Source organism: Haliotis rubra, unplaced genomic scaffold, assembly GCF_003918875.1.
Source record: "Haliotis rubra isolate DU_JTF1 unplaced genomic scaffold, ASM391887v1 Scf88, whole genome shotgun sequence".
Taxonomy (NCBI): domain Eukaryota; kingdom Metazoa; phylum Mollusca; class Gastropoda; order Lepetellida; family Haliotidae; genus Haliotis; species Haliotis rubra.
In genome coordinates, this window is record NW_025767612.1 from 2,334,039 (window position 1) to 2,356,801 (window position 22,763).

Genomic DNA, 22,763 nt, shown 5'->3' on the forward strand with positions numbered 1-22,763 from the left:
TGTAGTATGGATCATTAACTTTGGTCACAAGAAAACACAAATGAAATTGGTCTTACGTTGCAGGAACCATAAACCCTTTAGCAAGGGAGGCAGTGTTCCAGATTAAAATATATGAAGAATTGAGCTCATGCATGTTCCCAACCAAAATGGAGGAAGGTATCTGGTATTCTACATCCTACATTGGCCTCATGAAATTATTTAGGATTTGTTGGAGTCTGGAGTGGGAGATTCCACTCAACGCCCTCATGTCAAAAGTACTTCACCAGGAATATATTCTCATAATACTGAACAAGTGACATCATTTGGTACAACCATGTTACTGTATGACTGATATTAACATTTGGCAGATAAAAATAAAAAGTAAAAAAATATTCATCTTCACCTGTGTTTTAACTGACGCAATACATGTACTTTGACCATAAAAACTTGCTTTTTCATTGGAATAAATACGTTTAAGTCAGGTCAAAAGTTCAAGGTCAATATCATGGAAACATTAAAGAGTCAAAACATTTACCACATTCCTACATAAATATTCATCATACTGCTTAACTATCAAACCCGCAATCATCCTGACTGGACCGAGTCTGAAGTAACTTCCGCCGCCAATAACTTATTTCCAAGGCCAGTTTTTCTTGCTCCATTGCCATTTTCTCCTTTTCTATGTCTAATCTCTCTTGCTCCAGTCGCCCATGAGCTCTCTCCTGGTCCCGAGCCAGTTCCAGACGCTCACGTTCCAAGGCAAGCTTCTGACGCTCCTGCTGCATCTCCAGAGAAACTCTTTCCCGATCCATCCTCAGCTTCTCTCTCTCAACATCCTTCTCCAGGTTCAGCTTCTCTTTCTCCATGAGAATCTTCTGCATCTCCACTGCCATCTGTTCCTGTTCCATCTTCAGTTTCTCTCTGTCAAGCTTTAATTTCTCTCGCTCCAAGGACAAGGAGTCTCGCTCACTTGCTAACAGCTCTTCATGAAGCTTCATTGACTGGTCATCTAAACGCCTCCTCTTTGCACTTTCTTGAATACTGTTCTGTTTGAAACCTGATTTGTTACTTGTTGAGGTATTTGAGGTTGTAAAGGAAGAGCACGAGGTTAGGGTATCAGTTAGGATTTGAATGTCATTTGTTAGATTTAGATTTCTGTTTCGGTGGTTTCTTGAATGACTTGTGTTTCCCTGATTTGAGGTCTGTGATGATGGTTTGGATGGCAAAAATCCGCTGCTACTTGATCCTTGAGGTCTGTTTGCTGCACTGGTATGAGGAACATCTTGCTCATTATGAGGCAATGATCCATTGCTTGTGAATTTTGATTGCTGTATAGATGATAATGCTGACTGACTAGAGCCCTCCAACTTTGAGAGGTTATTATTGCTTGATTCGGGCATGTTGAGTGGCAACTGGTCATCTATTGGCTGAAGAGAGGTAGGGGTTGATACTGGAGGTATGTAGACCTGATCCTGTGCACTCAACACAGAGGAGTTCTCACACTTGCTGCTTTCACCAGAAGAGTGTCCTGGGCTACTTGCAAACCCTGGAACATCCTGGATACTGTTGTCTTGACTGTCCTCATTGGCAAGATCTATCTCTATTTTCATGGCATGGGGATTAATGTCCAAGTCTTGAACCCCATCCTCCTGAGTTTCATCGGCCATGCCCAAGATCTGCAGACTGAAATTTGATACGGGTGGAGGAGCAAGCCCTTCAGTTTGATATTTCTTGAACTTTGAAGCTTCTTTTCGAGCAGTGCAGTTTAAGTTCTGCCACCGTTTCCTAATCTCATCAACAGATCTTGAAACACCTGGTGTCATTTCATTGATACCATCACATATCAACTGCCAGACTTCCCTCTTCCTTTCATTGGTAGCACTATCCAATGCCTTCTCATTGAGAACAAACTTGTACTTGCGTACCATGTCAATGATGTACTGCGTCTCCTTTGCACTGAAATTTGGTTTTCTGTTAAGTCTTTCAAACCCAAGGTCGGCCATTGCAAAGGCATCCTGTGGGCTTAATGTCAGATTAAAACAGTTCATGGACTGATCCATGATGATACATTATAACATTATGAGATGCATCTTGGCGTTCATCACTAAACCTTCGACATCAAGTTTCTGTTGTCAGCATGATCATGTGACAAGTCTCCTTTTCCTTATATCTGGCATGTTTCCTTGTACTGTTGAGCTATTTCATATTTGAGTCTGAAACAGATACAAATACTCTTAGTTTGATTAAAAAATTATCAGAAAAGCATTTAATTCAAAATGAAAAGTAAACTGATTATGGATAAAGCAGATCATTATTCCATTCATATCAACAAACAACTTCCCTTTCATACATAACAAAATTCCTAACAATATGCCAATAGATAATGTGCCTTTCAATTCATCACGTGAATAATCACAGCACTGCATGAATACAATGGATTTGTGCGCATTTGAATTGTATTTTCAACTCCCTGGGGAGTATGCAACCCATGCACTTACTCCCTTAACCAATATTGCTCTATGGCAAATACACAGGAAAAGAATGAGTGTGATTTTGTTCCTAATATCAATATTCCTGGATACATTTAACCAATTTCTGAGAAAGAAAAATCTTTGTAGAAAGTATTAAATGTCGACATGAAAGTGATGAAATCCCACATTCAGTAATTGGTTTCTGAAACAAATCAAATTTTTGGGCCAGACCTAAAGCTACTGACCCACTGAGTGTGACAAATGTTTTAAGTGGTCGACATGCTGACATGTTTGCCAAGTGTATACATCTCATGATTCATAGCAGCTATACATAAACCTCATTGCTATTGGTAACAAGTTGATTGCTGTTGGTAACAAGTTGATGAAAAATGTTGACAAGGTAATCAAATGGATGAGCAGGTAGAAAACTGTAATCCAACTAAAATATCCAAACTGTAGGTAGGTAGACTAGGCTCTGACCTGATCTTTGAAATTTCGTTATTGATTTTAATGTTGAAAACAATTTTGCCTGTCATTCTTGAGCATATGTTTTGCACTATTTCTTTTTTACAAACTGAAAATGCCCTAAAGTTTAAAGGTGAGGTGAGGTGAGGTGAGGTGAAATTGGGTTTAACGTCGTGCTTGAGAATATTTCGCTCATATGACGGCTGTGTTCTAATAATGCGGCTGCTTGAGCCCAGACTGAAGCTGGTTTTATAGTGCTAGCTCACTGAGATACCATGCTGCAGTGAAGCATGAATACCCCACTCAGACACAGTATACTGACTCCGAGCCGACCAGTCCTTGTTGTACCCATTAATGCCGAGCGCCAGGCAGGGACCAACAAGTACCAAACGTCTTTTGGTATGATTGAGAATGAACCCTAACTCCACCTGCCACTAAGGCGGCCCTAAAGTTTAAAAGTCAACTTGCCCTTTAACTTCACTGGATTTGTGACCTATGCACTGTACACAGGACCATACACTATGTGAGTTTGATATTGCGTTTTGTTTGTTTGATTGTTGTTTAACCCTATGTGAGTTTCAGATTGTGTTTTGTTTGTTTGTTTGATTGTTGTTTAAGCCTCCACTCAGCTATTTTCCAGCTATATAACAGCGATCTATAAGTAATCAGGTCTGAACAAGAAAATACAGTGATCAACATCATGAGCATCGATCTACGCAACTGAGATAAGATGACATGCATCAATAACATCAGCGAGTGTGACCTCCCATTCCTGTCGGTTGCCTCTTACGACAACATGGTTTGCTGGAATTCTAACCTGGATCTTGACGGGTCTGAAAAATATTCTAGACTGGGAGGGTTGAAAATTAATGTGGGAGAAAGTCGAAAAATACTGTACGTCTTTTTTGTCTTTGACACATACAACTTTTGGTGGTGGAGGAATGATGAGATTATGAAATTAGTAATAAATGCACGCTGAATGGAAAAAACAATGAATGTTTCACTTTGCTTCCTTCTGTATGGTGCTTTTTATTACCAATTTGGCGAATTCCTTTATGACCATTTTAGTTAAAAGTTAAAATTAAAGACTATGGACTTAATGGTAATGCAATGCATATGTCAATAAATATGTATAACAGACACAGAAACAGAGAACCTTTCAGTGCTAGACATATTTGTACCAGTGAAAATCAGTTACAGTAAGTAATGTTTATAATAAACATGCATATATCGACAGAGGGATATAATGAACTGTTCTTTCAGTTCTGGCACCTTGTACATTTTAGTTGAAAAGTGTATATGAACTAAAAGTGGTTGTCCTTTGGAGTTCTATAACCTGAGTTTACTGTATTTACCAGTAAACTAAAATACTGTTATTGCCACTGGCACTGTCATCATTAGAGACACTGCATCTTCATGTTCTTTGTTCTTGTGATTACACAAAACCAAAAACCAAAAACACAAAACAATTGATAACAGACATAGCCCTGTTTAAATTACCCTATTGGCTAAAGATTTCTAATCCTAACAATTACTGATTACAGAAAATGACAATGGCACATATTTACCAAAACCTCAAAGAACTCTAACCGGTTGATAACACATCTAGTTTAGAAAATGATCATTAGCAGATTTGTCTGGGGGTGACAAAGAATACAACAAGGCCAGTAGCATACAACTTAGGGCCTGCAAAAACTGGATTTAACGGTGGTGATTGACCTACACGTTTTAGCAACAGTAAGGCAAACAAGTAAGATACTGCAGATGTACACGAACTGCATGTTCGACACGTGCGATATGTTTATGTTTACGCACCAATATCATGTCCAATAATTCACTGCATACGGGAGTTCATAAGGCATGTCCTGTTTCAGATTTGTTCAACCATATTCTTCCATATTTGCACCGATACCATTTATGATTTCTGCCCATTTCCTCTCCATAAATACGGTCAGCGAACTCGTTACATTGTTTTTCCTATTTGTTTTGTCAACTCTTTTTCTGAGACGAGTCCTAACGCTGTACGGAGTTCCTGGGGTTGTTTGTATCGAGTAAACTAAAAGCTATACTCGGAAAACATTCTGAAATACGGAACTATACATACGCGCAACAATGACCCATATATTCAGCAGATATTTCCGGAGGACAATATGTATTTAAATATTAAAGTTTGTTTCCTTGTGTAGGTAAGATATTTAGTTTCAGGTATTCCGGACTATTCGTAAATACAAAAGCAAGCTCCTATTTTCTGCAGATAGTAATGGAGAAACACAACGTGAGAAAATGTATTGATGAGTGAGTAGTTGAATGGAAATGAAGTGACAGGCTTACAGAAGACTCTTATCCACGGAACGTGGAAGTGTAACTGATTTTATCAAATCTGTTCCGGGCAGGCCAGGTATTTACCTGCTAAAATTACAAACAGATTGTTTTTCAAGAGTGAGTAGGTTTAATTTTACGCCGCTTTGAGCAATATTCCAGTAATATCACGGCGGGGAGACTAGAAATGGGCTTCACACATTGTACCCATGAGGAATCGAACCCGGCGTTCAGCATGACGAGCGATTACCTCTATGCTACCGCCCCGTTTCTCATGAAAATATCTACAAAATAGAAAAACCCAAACAACCGAATAATTTGTGTTTTCTGTTTGTCGTTTAACCCGTCAGTCAGCAATTTTCAATCCTTCAGATAATTTGTATGATTTGGAGTCACATTCTCACGTGTGATCCCCTCGGGGTACCGAAATACGTTTAAAACATCGGGTTCTTTTAATCCCTTTGAGAAATTGCGTTAGTACTTATTTGATATTTCAGTTTAACATGTCACAACTTTATAGCCTCTGTATCACGGGGGTCTGTGACAGATCCAAGTATGGATCCAATGGTTGTTACACAACGACACCATGTACCATGGCAACCAGTCAAAATTCATAATAAATTATATTTTCTTGGTTTGGGCCATACTCTACAAAGGAAATACGACTTATGAAACCTAACAATTGTCTAAATTAAATTCAACAAAGGTAACTAAAAGAAAAATATCGGGTGGAAAGCATGTGTTTTAGCTCAATTCTGCTTGTCACACACTGACCGTGCACAAGAATGTTACACAATGTGGAACATATATGACCACTGTAGTCTCATTTGTATCACATAGCATCTAAGGATAGACGTGGCAAAACATATATTCGCTTATATGTATCATATATAACTTGGTTTCACAATTATACACATTAAAATGCGTGTCCCGTATGTTTCACTCAACTCCGTTACATAAGAAACTACTAGAGCCTTCTCAAGTCAAGAAGCACAAGGCAAACAGGAAATGATGTCACAGAACTTTTTGGTGGAAGGAGAGACACCTTGCATCTTTTAATGAGAATTTTGAAGTTGTACAATGTCAGAGGTAGGTACAGTTTGTTTTTCACTCTCAACACCGTTCAGAGTTCATTTCTGCTCATTCTGAAATTAATACAAATGTTTATTTACTTGATAAAAGGTCATGTAATGTAGAATCACTATCAAGCTGAAAAAGACACTGAGCATTTGTTTTACCAGAGTGATCTCCCATTTTATCCTAGTGTCCTCAACTCCGTTACTCAACTCCATTACGTTGTAACGGAGTTGAGTTACTTTGAAAATATGACCACCCAGATTGAAATTTGCTTCGGCGTTATACATATTTCACACTAGATATTGTTTAATCATTTCTTTTGATTGCAGCATTCACATCAGAGGGTGACATTGAAAACATTTCTTGGGTGTGTCACGAGTGTCAAAAGTCAGCAATAAACAGCGATCTGTTAGAGGAGCAGCTTATATGTACAGACAAAACAGTTCTTACTGACAGTGATGGCTCCTTATGGCTTTTTTGTTGGGCTTGTAGACAACAATATCATCTGGAATGTGCAGACAATATTTATGGGAAAAATATTGATGTGAACGATTTAGAGTTTGACCGATATTTGTGTGGCATTTGTGGATGGTCCATTTGCCTCTGAGACATGGCACTAACAGCATAGGAGAGAATGAGGAGATATAGACAGAAACTGAGGGAAAATCCAGAGACATTTGTTCAGTATAAAGAAAAAGAAAGGAAACGATGGCATGAACTGAAAGAAGTAAACGAAGTAAAGATGATAGATGAAATGACAAACTCTGCAAAGAAGAATCAGAGAAAAGAATGGAGAAAGGCCTATCATCGTCATCAAGCGAGAAAATCTCATCAGAAGGCAATGGACCAATTTCTTTCAATGAATTCACCACCAGCATCCCCAGCCTGTAATGAAAGTGACTCAGGAGCAGATGGAAGACGAACAGTTGGCCGGAAAAGGTTAAGGAGAGACAGAGCAAAGGCATACAGAGAGCTGTCAAAAGTGAAATTTCAGTTCCAAAACCTAAAGAAACTGACAGAAAGCGTCTACAAAGAATTTTGAATAAAAGGCTGCTCAGAGCAAATGAAATGAATGGTACAGATGTCAGCCCATGAAAGACAGTACAGAGTCTTGTAGGAAATTCAAAGTTTTCTGATAAAGTGAAGAAAAATGTACTTTTGCTTTATGGAATTGTAGCAGAACTAAACAAGAAACTTGAGAAATGCAACAAAAGAGAAAAAAGGGGTTCTAGGCAAAATTGTATCAGGTGGTATTTTAAAGAAATACCGCCTTGTTCGGGCAGCAGCAAAGGAACTTTCTTTCAGTGAAAAACAGCTTCAATGACACAAAACTCGCCAGAACTGGCTTGAAAGAACATAAATGAAACGAAAGAGACTTCAGGATTTTGTCATGGAGAAAGTCCACTGCTTCTACAAAAGACATGACAATAGTATAATGACGCCAGGGAAAAAAGAAACAATCACGGTACAGAAGATAAAGAAACAGAAGAGGTTTCTCCTTGACAGTGTAAAGAAACTATACACAAAATTCAGATCTGTGATCCCTTCCGACAGAATTTCACTATCAACTTTCAAGGAAACTGAAACCTTTCTGGATTGTTGCTCCTACTGCCAAGGATAGAGATATGTGTTTATGCAGAATCCATGAGAATCTGAAATTGCTTGTCCGAGGCTTAGTATTGATGAATTGTATTTCATGTATAATTTTTAAGTTGAATCTGTATTCACTGTAAGAGTTTGAGTCACTATAGCCTGGATCTGTCACACAAGTTGTAGGTCATAGGCCTTGCATTTTCAGGGCTGAAGGAAGAAGTTACGCTGAAAAAAGTTGAGCATGTGAAAGCCCAAGGTCATAGTTTTTCATCAAAATCAGAATATACCAACAAAAGACTCCAGTTTTGACGTGAATTTTCAAAATCTTTCCTTTTACACAAAACTGACAACCAGGGTTGGCTGCTGGGAATCTGTTCTAACACTGAATCCATGTGGGGCCATGTTTTGTGAAAAGGCATTCTGCCTAAAAAAAACATCAGAATGAGTGAAAGAGTCCAGTTTAACATGGCTTTGAACAGTATTTCAGCTGTCAGCTTGTAGGTCGAAAGCATAAAGAAATGCAGGACTCACTATATTTGTGATACTCACCAGCACTTGTATTGTGCTGAAGCATCCTTATCTGGTAGAATCTCAGATTCAAACCCACATTCATAGGAAACTGGACCCGTGAAGATCCGGGTTAGAATTGATCTTTAGTAACCCATGCTTGTTGTAAGAGGTGACTAACGGGATTGGGTGGTCAGGCTCTCTGACTTGGTTGACACATGTTATCGTATCCCAATTGCATAGATCGATGCTCATGCTGTTGATCACTGGATTGTCTGGTCCAGACTCCATTATTTACAGACCGCCGCCATATAGCTGGAATATTGTTGAGTGCGGCGTAAAACTAAAATCACTCACTCACTCGTAGGATCCTGGTATGCAAAAATGATGTAAATCTGATTTAAAACAAACTCTTCATGAAACATTGATGTACACTACTTTATTATTCAACTGACAGATCTGCCTCTGAAGCCGAAGTAGGCCACTGATATAGACAATTCTAGTTGTTTCATGCATGCAATGTGTGCTGTGTTAGAGCAATAGGCAGTTAGGGTGGCAAAATGCCATAGAGATTGAATGACAGTGTTAAGGGAAGCTTCAGTATATATACATAGTTTTATGTAAACATCCTACAGATTGTGTTAGCAAATGGACACACATTGTTTGTTTAAACATGAATTTGCCATTTTCACTAAAGGAAGTCAATATGAAATGGTTTCACTAACTGACTGACTTTGATGATGGAGGCAGTGGCTTTTATCAAAGAGGTTGTGCTCCATAACACTCCTTGTCGTGATTACATCCAACTTCTTTAGTTGTTCTTAATACCCATCTAGACTGCAGCATCAGCATTGCAAACACAGCATCTTAGGCACACAAAGATGGTATTTTAATGAATAAAATAAATGTTTTTAGAATAAGTTGTCAATCCTGCTCTGTGGCCACCTGTGTTGACAAGGCAGTGTTTCTACTGGGTGATGTCCTGTCAGCTTGTTGCAGTGTACACTGTTGTCCTTGGATGAGTAGGGAGCAGCAGATGACTCACTACATGGCGGGAACAGGTCTGGACACATCTCACTGGACAAGGCTCACATGATATTTACAGTATATTTCATCTTGCTGTATCAGAGCACTACTAGGCGACCAAACAGTGACATTTTGGATTTGTCTCTATAAAACCACTGCTGTCATGAGTAAGAAGCTGTTTTATATAACAACTTGTGTGTACAGATGAAAAGGTGCCTGTGTGAAGGTTCAGTGATAACTAAATATCTTCTCTGTTTCCTCTTGTGTTTTCTTCTGGAGTACTTTCGTATCAGCAACCACCTCTTGTAGTCTCTCCTGAAGTGAAGAGTGAGAGAGTGAGTTACAACAAAAGTTTAGTTAAATCATGTCACGCAAGTTTCATGTGGGGTGGGGTGAGGTGAGGTGAAATGGAATTTAACGTCGTACTTGAGAATATTTCGCTCATATGACGACGTGCATTACTGCTGAGTGCCAGGCAGGGACCAAAAAGTACCATATTTTAACGTCTTTTGGTATGAAGCGTCCGCGATCCAACCTGCGACCTTCCACTCTCCGGGCGGACTGTCTAACCACTACACCACAGAGGCGGTCAGTTTCATGTGGGAGGACAACCTGGAGTGATGCAGGTGTTGCATGTTTACCACTTGGCGAAACGACGACTGACTCAAGTGTGGGCTTGACAAACTTAGAAACATGATCCAGGATCCAAACATATCACAGGTTTCAGCTGCACCACTCAAACAACAAATTTTTCGTGATGTAGATGACTATTAAACGTTGGGTATAAAGTTAGAGGCGACATACAAAGAACAAAATAGAAGGTGACAGTTTATGAGTTTGGGAGTAATGGAAATGAACTAGATAACACACAAGATTTGCTTTCTATTTGATGAAGCGTACAACATTTAGTGGGGATATGGGATTTAATGATACCGTGATAGTATTTTCACTTAGCACCACAAGGTTTATTTGATATGTTTCATTCAGACTGTCGACTTTTATCACTGCAAAGAAAACCATAAGCATGGATAAGGAGCTGATAGCTAAGGCAAATAAACATGGTGGAAGTTAATTATGCTAGAACTTACTGAAATAGCTGTTTTGTGCTCCACGACTTCCCGGACGACCGTGTCCAGGAACTCTACCGACTGCTGCTCCTCCTCCAGTAATTCAATCTTCCTCTGTTCAGCTCTGAAGAAAGAGAACAAAGCATATATGATAGTTTCATTCAATTGCAAATGGAGTTTCCTCAAAACCTGAGTAATGTTTACAAAGCATATTATTCATTTTAATACGCAGATTTTTTTTACTTTGTCAGGAACACAAAAAGTCAATACTTTAATGAATAGTCACTTAAAATGAATAGTAACTTATAACATTGAGAGGGGTGGTGGTGTAGCCTAGTGGTTAAAGCATTTGCTCGTCACATCGAAGGCCCGAGTTCGATTTTCCATATGGGCACAGTGTGTAAAGCTTATTTCTTGTGTCTCCCGCCGTGATATTGCTAAAAGCGGCGTAAAAGCAAAGTCACTTATTATAACATTGAGTCTTCAAAATCTAGGGCTTTATGCTGCTGTAGTATTTGAACCATGACCCCCTCCTTTTATTTAACATTTATACACTAGTGAAATGGCAATCAACCGACTACCTTCAGAGTCAGTTGTGACCACCAACATTAATTTCTATTGACCGATAAAGTTTTTGAATCCCCTGATTTGAGACTTACAGTTTGACTGCATCCTTATACTCCCTCTGTGTCTCCTGTCGACACTGTTGCGAGGACTTCTTGCCATTGTCCCACATCTTCTGTTTGAGCTCAATATCTTCCATGATGTTTTGAACCTCTTGCTGATAGCTCTGGAAAATGGAAGGGTTAGTTACTTCTTCAATGGGCATTTGATATTTGCAAAAACATACTGCAGTTGACATATATAATATAAAATACTTCTTGACCAAACATGATAGTGTACTAAGCAGCATTCCTGCAATGTTATCCCTGCCTTGTATGGAGATTCAGACTTAATGAATACCCCACAGTTGTAAGAACTGGACCATGATAGTATATCACTAAAACTTTCTAAAGCTATTGGCAGCCACCCAGATCGACCACACCACCTGATTGTATCACAACCCATCTTCACTCTCAGACATATAAGATCCCACCACCACCCATCCTGATCCCCCACCACCCACCTTCACCCGCAGACATATCAGATCATACCACCCACCCTGATCCACCCATCTTCAAGCTAAGACATATGAGATCCCACCACCACCCATCCTGATCGCCCACCACTCTCTTCACCCTGAGACATATCAGATCATACCACACACCCACCCACCCTGATCCATCCATCTTCACCCTGAGACATATCAGATTATACCACCCACCTACCCTGATCCACCCATCTTCACCCTCAGACATATCAGATCCCACAACCACCCGACTTCACCCTCAGACATATCAGATCATACCACACACCCACCCACCCTGATCAACCCATCTTCAAGCTTAGACATATCAGATCCCACCACAACCCATCTTGATCTCTCACCACCCATCTTCAACCTCAGACATAACAGCTCATACCACCCACCCACCCTGATCCACCCATCTTCACCCTGAGACATATCAGATCCCACCACCACCCATCCTGATCCCCCACCACCCATCTTCACCCTCAGACATATCAGATCATACCACACACCCTGATCCACCCATCTTCAAGCTTAGACATATCAGATCCCACCACCACCCATCTTCACCCTGAGATATATCAGATCATACCACCCACCCACCCACCCATCTTCACCCTGAGACATATCAGATCCCACCCATCTAATCACCCACCACCCATCTTCACCCTCAGACATATCAGATCATACCACCCACCCATCTTCACCCTGAGACATATCACACATATCAGATCCCACCCCACCCATCTTCACCCTCAGACATATCAGATCATACCACCCACCCACCCTGATCCACCCATCTTCACCCTCAGACATATCAGATCCCACCACCACCCATCCTGACCACCACCCATCTTCACCCTCAGACATATCAGATCATACCACCCCACCTGATCCACCCATCTTCATCCTGAGACATATCAGATCACCCCTCAGACATACCCTCAGATCATACCACACACACACATCCACCCCCTGATACCACCCACCCACCCATCCACCCATCTTCATCTATCATCCACCACCACCATCCTGACATATCAGATCCCACCCACCCTGATCCACCCATCTTCACCCTGAGACATATCAGATCCCACTGGCCACCCATCTTCACCCCTCAGACATATCAGATCATACCACACACCCACCCACCCTGATCCACCCATCTTCAAGCTCAGACATATCAGATCCCACACCACCCATCCTAATCACCCACCACCCATCTTCACCCTCAGACATATCAGATCATACCACACACCCACCCACCCATCTTCACCCTGAGACATATCAGATCCCACCACCACCCATCCTGATCGCCCACCACCAATCTTCACCCTCATACATATCAGATCATACCACACACCCTGATCCACCCATCTTCACCCTCAGACATATCAGATCCCACCACCACCCATCCTGATCAGCCCACCACCCATCTTCACCCTGAGACATATCAGATCATACCACACCCACACCCACCCTGATCCACCCATCTTCACCCTGAGACATATCAGATCCCACCCCCACCCACCTCCTCCCTCAGACATGTAAGAGCCCACCGGCACCACAAGCCATCTAAACCCAACTCTGATCCTACCACCCACCTCTTTTTCTGTCTTGTACTCCTCGTCAGCTATGTTGAGATTCTTCTCCATCACCCTGACAGCATCCTGATGCTCTGTAACATGCTCACACAGCTGCTCCAGGGCATCCTGCTGGATTAACAACTGTCGGGACTTCTCATTCAAGCTGACATTGCACTGTTTCTTCAGCTGCATCAGCGCTGGTTTGATTGTACTGTCAAAGTCAACAGTCATTGTGTTCTGGTAGGAAGTCTTCAGTTCATAGTCAATGCCACATGCATTCTCAGCTGAAGCTGGGACAAGTTTCAAACCGTGAGCCATCTTATTGTATTCACTGCTCTTCGTTTCCATCTGAAAAAAGAAAATACAATGCTTTCATCAATATTTCTGCTATAACATGGTTTGTCAACTTCATGTGAAAGGAAATCTGAAATGAAAGTTTGTTTACCACGCTGGTGAAAGTAAGGAGGCAGGTATGGATGGGGCTGACAAACAATATCAGAGCTAAATTTCACTTTCATCGGGTTCAACATTAATACTGCTATTTAGAATGAACACTTTATATATTGTTGTCCCATTTCTCCAGTCTTATAATAATGTACTCATCAAGTTACATCAGGGTACTCAGATTACAATAGGACCTTGCTCATAATATCAACCATTGGTTTGTTTTCCCAGGACATGATTATGTACGTGATGCCGCGACGAAGGGGAAGGAATAGCCCAGAAACGTTGTGTATACAATAAAGAAAGTTGACATCCATAATATTTTGTCCTATACTTGAATACCAACTTCTATATGCCTCTCAAGAACCTAAACAAAAAGTCATCCTTACTCTTTCTCTGGACTTAGCCATGTTCATCTCTTCCTTCCAGTTGTCAAGGTCAACCTGCTCAATCTCCTTGTCCAGGGCATCAATCTGCCGCTGCAGTTCCTGCCGGTTCAGCTTCAGGCGCTCCACATCTGCAGGGGTCAGGTTCTGGGTCTCATAGATTGCCTGCATGTGCTTGTTCTTCTGTTCCACTGACCTGTATTCAGCTTCTGCAGTGAGGACGGAGAAAGTCAAACATACAATTCTTACTCATCACTAGCATATTTCAAGGGAGATCTTCAAGCAAATAGTCAATACAACATTTAACCCTGTCAATTCAAGAGAGACAGTCACATTGAACCATCTTCAATATGAGTGAGTGAGTTTAGTTTTACGCTGCACTCAGCAATATTCCAGCTATATGGCGGTGGTCTGTAAATAATCGAGTCTGGACCAGACAATCCAGTGATCAACAGCATGAGCATCGATCTGAGCAATTGGGAACCGTTGACATGTGTCAACCAAGTCTGTGAGCCTGACCACCCGATCCCGTTAGTTGCCTCTTACGTTCATTCTAACCCGGACCTTCACGGGTTCTTCAATATGAAGATGGAGCTATGCCCATAATTTATAAACAATTGTCAGGACTCATTTGTAAAGAGAAATTTGGAAAATATGAGTTGCAGCTGACAATGGCTATAGGTCTACTGCTAACCAGATCACAGCCCCAGTAGACCCTCTTTCCCCACTCTTCAAGTCCATGACCTGAACATTTATTGTCCTCCCTTTAACGTCACTGACCTTGACCTCTGTTGTCCTTCCCAACCCCATGCCATTGACCTGGATCTCACTTGTCCTCTTCACGTAAACCCAATGGCCATTGCCCAGCGCCCTCATCCAACCCTGGATCACTGATCTAGGCCTTATGTTGTCATTATCCTTCAAGCAGCCCAATGTGACTGACCCAGCCGTGCATTGTCCTCCTCCCTCACTCAACCCAACTCTTGACCTCCCCCACTTGACCCAAGGTCAGTGACCTTGACTTGCATTGTTCTCCAATCTCACTCTACCCTAGGTCTATGCACGCCATGTCTGACCTCTCCCACTTGACCCCAGGTCACTCACCTAGACCCCCATTGTCCTCCACCCTCACCCTAGGTCTATGCACGCCATGTCTGACCTCTCCCACTCGACCCCACGTCACTGACCTAGACCTCCATTGTCCTCTTCCAGCTCCCTCTGCTGGATCTCCAGCTTGTGTTGGTAGGATGACATCTCCTCCAAGTACTGGTCGAACCGTGTCATGTCACTCCGCACAACCTCACGCTGCTCTTGTAGAACAACCAGCCGATCCTGACAAATAAAGTCAGTAAGTAGGTGAATTCTTATTCTGCATCACCTGCTTGCACATTCACACCTGTGAGCCATTATGACTGGACTGTCACAGTAAAATCATGGAGAGAAAGTCGCCTTCAACCAAATTAACTGCATAACTAAACTTGGAGAATAATTAAATAAATAAAAAAACATCAGCCAAACATAGCTATACACAAAAGTGCAAAAATTCTCATGAAAAAATGTGTCCTCTTGTCTTACCCCATCCTGTTCAAGTAGATCCAGCTCCTGCTTGAGCCTTGCGTTCTCAGCAATGAGGGCATCAATACCACCACCTGTGCCTTGGTATTTGTCCTCTGCAAGAGAAAAACATTCCTTTAAATTAAAACATTAACATAAAATCAACATCAACTTTTCAAAATTCTGCATTTACACTGAAATATATCAACTATTGATTCAAGTTATAACAGTAGGACAATCTACCACTGCCTCAGCTCTAGCCCTTTATCCAGCTGAGTCAAGATGCAAGTGACTTACTGAGCATCCTCGACAACTCCTCATCATAGGCATCATATTCATCCTCCTCGGACAAGAAGGCAGCATAGGTGTTTTCACAGTACTCAAACAGCAGCTGAAATACATAATGACACTGATAATTCCACCACAGTTAAAGATGACCAACCTACAAAGGACTGCCTATGTCTGACATTAAGGAAAAGTGAAAAACAAAAGATTTATCTCCCCAAACATATTTTCCAGGATTGTGGATGCAGTGATCAGTATTTATAGCTTTTCAAGGATATATTCTTCTGAACAGTTTCACTGCCAAACTGTTGTTTATATACTAATGAACATGATTAATGTAAATTTTGTAATTAAGTATCGAATCTCTTGTCAAATGGAAGTGTGACATATACTTCAGAGTAAAACCTTACTTCACATATTGTACCAAGATGGGAATTGAACTCATGCCTTTTGCAAGATGAGAAAACGCTTTAACCACAAGGCTACCACACTGCCTCTACTGCTGTTAACATGAAAAATGTTACCTTATTCTCTGGACTGGAATCAAAATCATCTTCCTCGTGTGGGAAGAGAATAGCTTCAATGCCTGCTTTATCACTCATGAATTGACCCATCTGGAAGGAGACGTATGCAGAGGAGTGAATGTGAGAGAGTGAATATGAGAGCGAGAGACTGAGAGCGAGTGAGTGAATGTGAGCGAGTGAATGTGAGAGCGAGTGAGAGAATGTGAGAGCAAGTGAGTGAATGTGAGAGCGAGTGAGTGAATGAGAGCGAGTGAGTGAATGAGAGCGAATGTGAAAGAGTGATTGAATGTGAGAGCGAGTGAGTGAATGAGAGCGAATGTGAAAGAGTGATTGAATGTGAGAGCGAGTGAATGTGAGAATGAGCGAGTGAGTTAATATGAGAGCGAGTGAGTTAATATGAGAGCGAGTTAATGAATGTGAGAGAGTGAGTGAAATTTGAGTGAGAGTGAGTGAATGTGAACGAATGAATGTGAGAGTGAGTGAGTGAATGTGAGAGCAAGTGAGTCAATGTGAGAGTGAGCGAGTGAGTGAATGTGAGAGTGAATATGAGAGCATGAGAATGAGAGCAAGTGAATGTGAGAGTAAGTGAGTCAATGTGAGAGCGAGTGAGTGAATGTGAGTGAGCGAGTGAATGTGAGAATGTGAGAGTGAATGTGAGAGCGAGATAATGAGAGCAAGTGAATGTGAGAGTGAGTGAATGTGAGCGAGTTAATGTGAGCGAGTAAGAGAATGTGAGAGTGAGCGAGTGAATGTGAACGAGTGAATGTGAGAGTCAGCGAGTGAGTGAATGTGAGAGCGAGTAAGAGAATGTGGGAGAGTGAACGTGAGCGCGAGTGAATGTGAGAGTGAATGTGAGAGCAAATGAGTGAATGAGAGTGAATGTGAGAGTGAGTGAATGTGAGAGAATGTGAGTGGTTGAATGTGAGTGAGAGAATGAGCAAGTGAATGTGAGAATGTGAGAGTGGCGAGTAAATGAGAGAATGTGAGCGAGCGAGTAAGAATGTGAGCAAGTGAATGTGAGAGTGAGTGAATGTGAGAGAGTGAATGTGAGAGTAAGCGAGTGAATGTGAGAGGGAGCGAGTGAATGTGAGAGGGAGCAAGTGAATGTGAGAGCGAGTGAATGTGAGAGTGAGAGTGAGCGAGTGAATGTGAGAGGGAGCAAGTGAATGTGAGAGTGAGCGAGTGAATGTGAGAGGAGCAAGTGAATGTGAGCGGGAGCAAGGGAATGTGAGCGGGAGCAAGGGAATTTGAGAGGGAGCGAGTGAATGTGAGAGGGAGCGAGTGAATGTGAGAGCGAGTGAGTGAATGTAAGAGCATGCTAGCGAGTATAGCTTTATGCCGCTTGGTGGCCACGGCAACAGCAAGGTATACCTTGATGAGTTCCACCAGCCAGATGAGGGCTGCCAGGAGGTAGGGCCAGGTGTGGGGGCTGCCAATGGCAAACATGGAGCTCTTAGAGATGGAGAACGGGTAGCCCAAAACTTTGAAAATCTTGGGGATTTCCTCCTCTGGCTTTGGACCAATCTTGTATTTGGGTTCAAGGTGACCATTAAGGAACTGGAACAGACATTTGTTTGGTAAACAAAACATGTGACCAAGACACAGAAAGGAATGTTTATAGTTTGTGAGTGAGTAATATCACGGCAGGGGGACACGAGAAATGGGCTTCACACATTGTACCCATATGGAGAATCAGACCTAGGTCTTTGGCATGGCTAGTGAACGCTTTAACCACTGGGCTACCCCACTGCCCCATGGTTACAGTTAACCTCACCATCATACTAATCAGATTGAAGTCTCAACCAAAACAAACTTAAGGCTTCTAACCTGAACATGGTCCTATGGTGTTATTATATTGCCTAGTATCAACTGATCTTGCTTGGCCTAACATTCTTTGCCGGATTCAGGCTTTGGACTTGTGACTCAAGTCATAGACTGATAATGATATTATAATATGTCAGAAATGAAGAGCAATGCTAAATCACAGGTGAAAAGTTTTCCTTGAATACAATCATGATAATACAAAATGTTATATATTTACAATCTAAGTAATGCTGTCTTCGAACAGAGAAGCAGGTTTAAACATTTTAAAACTTTCTTACCTCAAATATTCTAAAAAATTCTTTACTTGGTGGTGATACAAGGATCTTCTGTGAGATAGGGTGTGAATAGCCCTTATCTGTGAGCCACTGAAATCAAAATTTATAATTAAATTAAAATAATCACAATCATCACAAAGACCAATATTTAAAGCATTTTTTCAAGACTTTAGGCCACAAACATTTCACTTCTTTCTTTTTGTCAAAGTTATGGACAAAATTAGGGATTCATATTTCATATTATTCATTATCCAACACAATTATGTCCTAATCTTAGTGTACAGGCTTGCTTAAACTAGCTGAGGCTGGCGTATCAAACGTATAATTATTAATATTTCACAATTTTCAGTGTACAAGTAATGTACCATGCATGGCGTAGAGTCAATTTTGGCTAAAAGACAAATGTAAGGCATTGATAGTTGCAATGAATTGTTACATCACTACTTATAATACTATAAATACCTCCAGGAGCTGCCTAATCATCTTGTGCTGGAAACTTTTGTCAGATATTGGTCTTGGATCTTTCGGTACATCAGTGCGACCTCGGATTCCGATGCCACTTGAATGTCTGAATAAAATATGGATGAGCTAATACAACCATTCTGTACACAACTACACAAATATACCATGATACACCCATCTGATTACTTTCAGAATGACTTGTAAAAGTTTTCCCCATTCCTTGAAATATGCACATCTTTGAGCAGGGCTCCAGATAATTTTTCAACATCAGGAGTATGTACTCCTTATTTTTTCAATATAGGAGTACTGGATAAACTTAAGAGTACATTTTGAGTACTGAATGGAATTTAATGGCGTATCAGTACTCCTTTTTTTTCATTATAGGAGTACTGGATAAACTTAAGAGTACATTTTGAGTACTGAATGGAATTTAATGGCGTATCAGTAATCTTGTGTTTCGTTTCATATATGCACCACAACATTGCTAGTCTTGTGTAAACAGGTCAATAAACAATAAAACAATACTCTTTAAGATAAATACGTCTGTAAATGATTCTAAGACCATACAGCATTGCTGTAGTGCGTATGTGCTACGTTTTCTAAATTATTTCCTACTGTATCGTGCATATTTTGTACTCGTACATACGCCGATACGGCCCTTATCTGGAGCCCTGTTTGAGCCCAAATGGTACTTATCATTCCTTTGGAGTTGGAAACAGTGACAACTGGTAGCTGTCAGACCCAACACATGGAACATAAACGTGATAGACATAATAGTAAGCATGTTTACAGCTACTTTAACCATACCAACTCTGGGGCCACCAGGGGCGGTGGGGTAGGCCAGTTGTTGAAGCGCTTGCTCATCACATCGGTTCAATTCCCCACATGGGTACAATATGTGAAGAACATTTCTGGCAAACATTTCAATACAGTGCTTACCTTCTCTTTTGACCTGCAGTGGTAGGATATGCACTGTATCGCGACACTGGCTTCTGAGCCCGTCCTATTGATGGCCTTCCACCCAGTGATGGTCTGCTTCCTATTGACAGTCTGTTTCCAGATGATAGCCCACATCCTGATGACTGTCTGCTGCTGGACGGCTTCACGTTATCATCAGTCCTCACTCGCAATGGCCCTGCTAGAGATGGTCGGCCCCCCAAACTGGACTTCCGCATCATGTTTACATCCAATCTGTACCTATATGAAACCAATAAAGAGCTTCCAATGTCAGTGCGATTTAATTTTTTTTAAATCATCTAACCATATACATTATTAAAGTTGTTCAGACATCTATTCACTCATTGAATATGCTTAACTGTGAGATACAAATCATGATACAAAATGTGTCACTCCAAAAATGTACATCACTGTTATAGAGCTTCAAAACAATTCTTGACAAATGTTGGAATAAAAATGTAAAAAGTGATGACAGTAAATGAAAGCAATCAAATGATCAAAAAGCTCAACAGTGTCCCCTCTGGCTCATACCCAAATAAACAGTTGTCTATGTTTACTGTGTATGCAATAACCAGGTGAAATAACAAACTGTTGTGGAGCATGTCATGACAATTGCATTGGACTTGATCATGTTGATTGAGCTTGTTTACACACATAATCATTTTAAATCCAAAATGGATATTTTATGAAATTGGTTTCTTCTATATACAAAAAAGCATTAAGACAAATGCTCATCATGTGTCCTTATTTTATATTTTCTCATTCTACACATTCTTATCCTCAAATTTAATCCAGTTCCGTGTGTTTCAATGTAAATTACAAAGCATAACAATTCATCTGCGATGACGTGTTCAAACGTCCAGATTGTTCAAGACAAACCAATTCACTGAAACTAACGGCGATTAATACTTATATTTCGAGGGGAAAAAATGTGGTTTAAACTTCTTATCACATTAGTGGTGTATGAATTCGTATGCCTAATACAGTTGCATTCTACTGGTTGTCCTGGGGTGCCCTTTTCAGATTGCGGACGTTTTGTTTGTAAACATCATCATGACATCGATGATAGAATATTCATGTATGAATTAAATCGGTGTCATTTTATTTAGCAATATTCTCACTTTGCGCGAGCGGTGCAATTAAACCACGGCTTTAACAAATACAGTCAGAGTAATGAAATATTGAAATATTGAAAAGAAATAACCTTACGGAATATCCACGAAAATTGAACCAGCCGCCTTTTTAAACATGCGCATGCGCAATAGGGGTGAAACCGCTTCCGGTCTTTCTAAAAAAATCAAACTTGCAAACGGAACGAAATATCGCTCAAGTCAACAGCAATCTTTCCACTGATTGCCCAAAACGAATCTTAAATAGTACTAGGAAATTATGAGGATCTATAGATACATAAAGGCAGTACCTGTTCGTAGTTGAATTCTTGTAGTCGAATAGGTACAAATGGCACATTCTGTTCACCCCATATTTTTGAAACAACTGATAGTGACACTTTCCGTCCGATTTCCTGAAACCTTTAAACACAGTACTGTTATATTTGTATGAACGATAAATCACGACACGATTAATTGAAGAGACAAAAGCTTGTAAACATCCTTTGAAAAATGGGCTGAAAATTATTTATGTATGTTATGAATGCGAACATTCTGCTCTCGTTAAGTACTTATAACAGTTTTAGCTGTATGTGTGATAGCCTTGTTTTGAGGATACGAACGGAACTTCTTTGCTGCATAAGAAATACATGTAAGCATTTGCGGTGTACTAAGTTAAAAACTGTATATACCTATTTAGCTAAGTATATTTTCATATTTTTCTAGCAATGGCAAAGTGGGGTTGTATAGTTTACGGATTCAAATAAATCAAATTTGTGTTTTTAATATCATAGGTAGCCTAATGGACATCATATATTTACATGACATGATTAAATATCGAGATAAAAAGCACAAAATTAGGATCAAATTGGATGAGTCACTATATCATCCAGGCATTACAAAATCCTAAAAGCTTACAATGCTGCGATACTTTGTTACAATCAAACAAGAACTACAGGGGATATTTTCAAATACGGGTATATGATGGGCATCCATCCTTCCTAATGTCCTTCCAACTGTTTAGGTTGAAGAAATTTTGCCAAGGTGGACAGTAGCCCAGTCCCCGTGTCCGTCACGGTCGAGGGAGCAGGTAATGACAAGCTTGCAGCTTGGTTTGTTAATTAGACTGTTAGCGAGAAACATCAATCGCTCTGGATCAGTGCCCCTTTTAAAGTGGTCATTCTTCATGCGGAATGGTTCGATTGCCCACCAGGCGCGTAGCAAGCCATTTTTTTCGTGTAATCCCGATAGGTTAGAAAGATTCATATTTAGATAGTATTGAGGGCATGCCCGGCCGTTTTAGCAACAATCGGTTTGTAGTCAAAAGGGCCAAAGGACAAAAGGGCCCAAATTGAAAAAGTCAAAAGGGCCAAAGAAAAGCCAAAAGGGCCCAAAGAAAATCAAAAGGGCCATAGATTTATGTCAAAAGGGCCATAGATCAAATTCAAATAAGAACATACAAACTAAGATATATACTGAAAGGCAAAAGAAACGTCGTAATATTAGAAATGACATTTGAGTATCAATGGAGTATTTGAACCTATTTTTTTAAATATACACCAGAAGTCAAGTTTGAGGAAACATGAATCGTGGTCGTATAGCCTGCATTGCCCAATAAAGTATTGTTTGAGATTGAAGTTAGAAATGTTTTTGGTTTTTGGAGAGGGAAAAGTTCCCACAAACACAACATTGAAATCGAGATGCACGTGCATCATAAATGCATTCAG

General features: G+C 40.6%; 2 protein-coding genes across 3 annotated transcripts; both read right to left on the bottom strand.

Annotated features, from left to right (window-relative positions):
• Positions 1–258: 258 nt before the first annotated feature.
• LOC124263389 (myb/SANT-like DNA-binding domain-containing protein 4) lies at positions 259–4,888 on the bottom strand. The gene is made up of 2 exons (XM_046698006.1): positions 4,731–4,888; positions 259–2,192 (listed from the first exon to the last, which is right to left on the bottom strand). Exon 2 carries the CDS (start codon positions 2,037–2,039, stop codon positions 546–548), a length of 1,494 nt encoding a protein of 497 aa, XP_046553962.1. The 5' UTR covers positions 2,040–2,192; positions 4,731–4,888; the 3' UTR covers positions 259–545.
• Positions 4,889–8,830: 3,942 nt separating this feature from the next.
• On the bottom strand, positions 8,831–21,202 carry LOC124263395 (kinetochore protein NDC80 homolog). Of its 2 annotated transcripts, none has more exons than XM_046698012.1 (14): positions 21,140–21,202; positions 19,913–20,170; positions 18,974–19,079; positions 18,515–18,601; positions 17,784–17,969; positions 16,413–16,502; positions 15,901–15,994; positions 15,625–15,719; positions 15,237–15,381; positions 14,053–14,258; positions 13,238–13,567; positions 11,164–11,294; positions 10,526–10,628; positions 8,831–9,752 (listed from the first exon to the last, which is right to left on the bottom strand). In XM_046698012.1, exons 1-14 carry the CDS (start codon positions 21,184–21,186, stop codon positions 9,666–9,668), a joined length of 1,965 nt encoding a protein of 654 aa, XP_046553968.1. In that variant the 5' UTR covers positions 21,187–21,202; the 3' UTR covers positions 8,831–9,665. The 2 variants fall into 2 exon arrangements, with proteins under 2 accessions (XP_046553968.1, XP_046553969.1); XM_046698013.1 differs by having other exon boundaries at positions 21,135–21,183.
• Between the last annotated feature and the right edge of the window lie 1,561 nt (positions 21,203–22,763).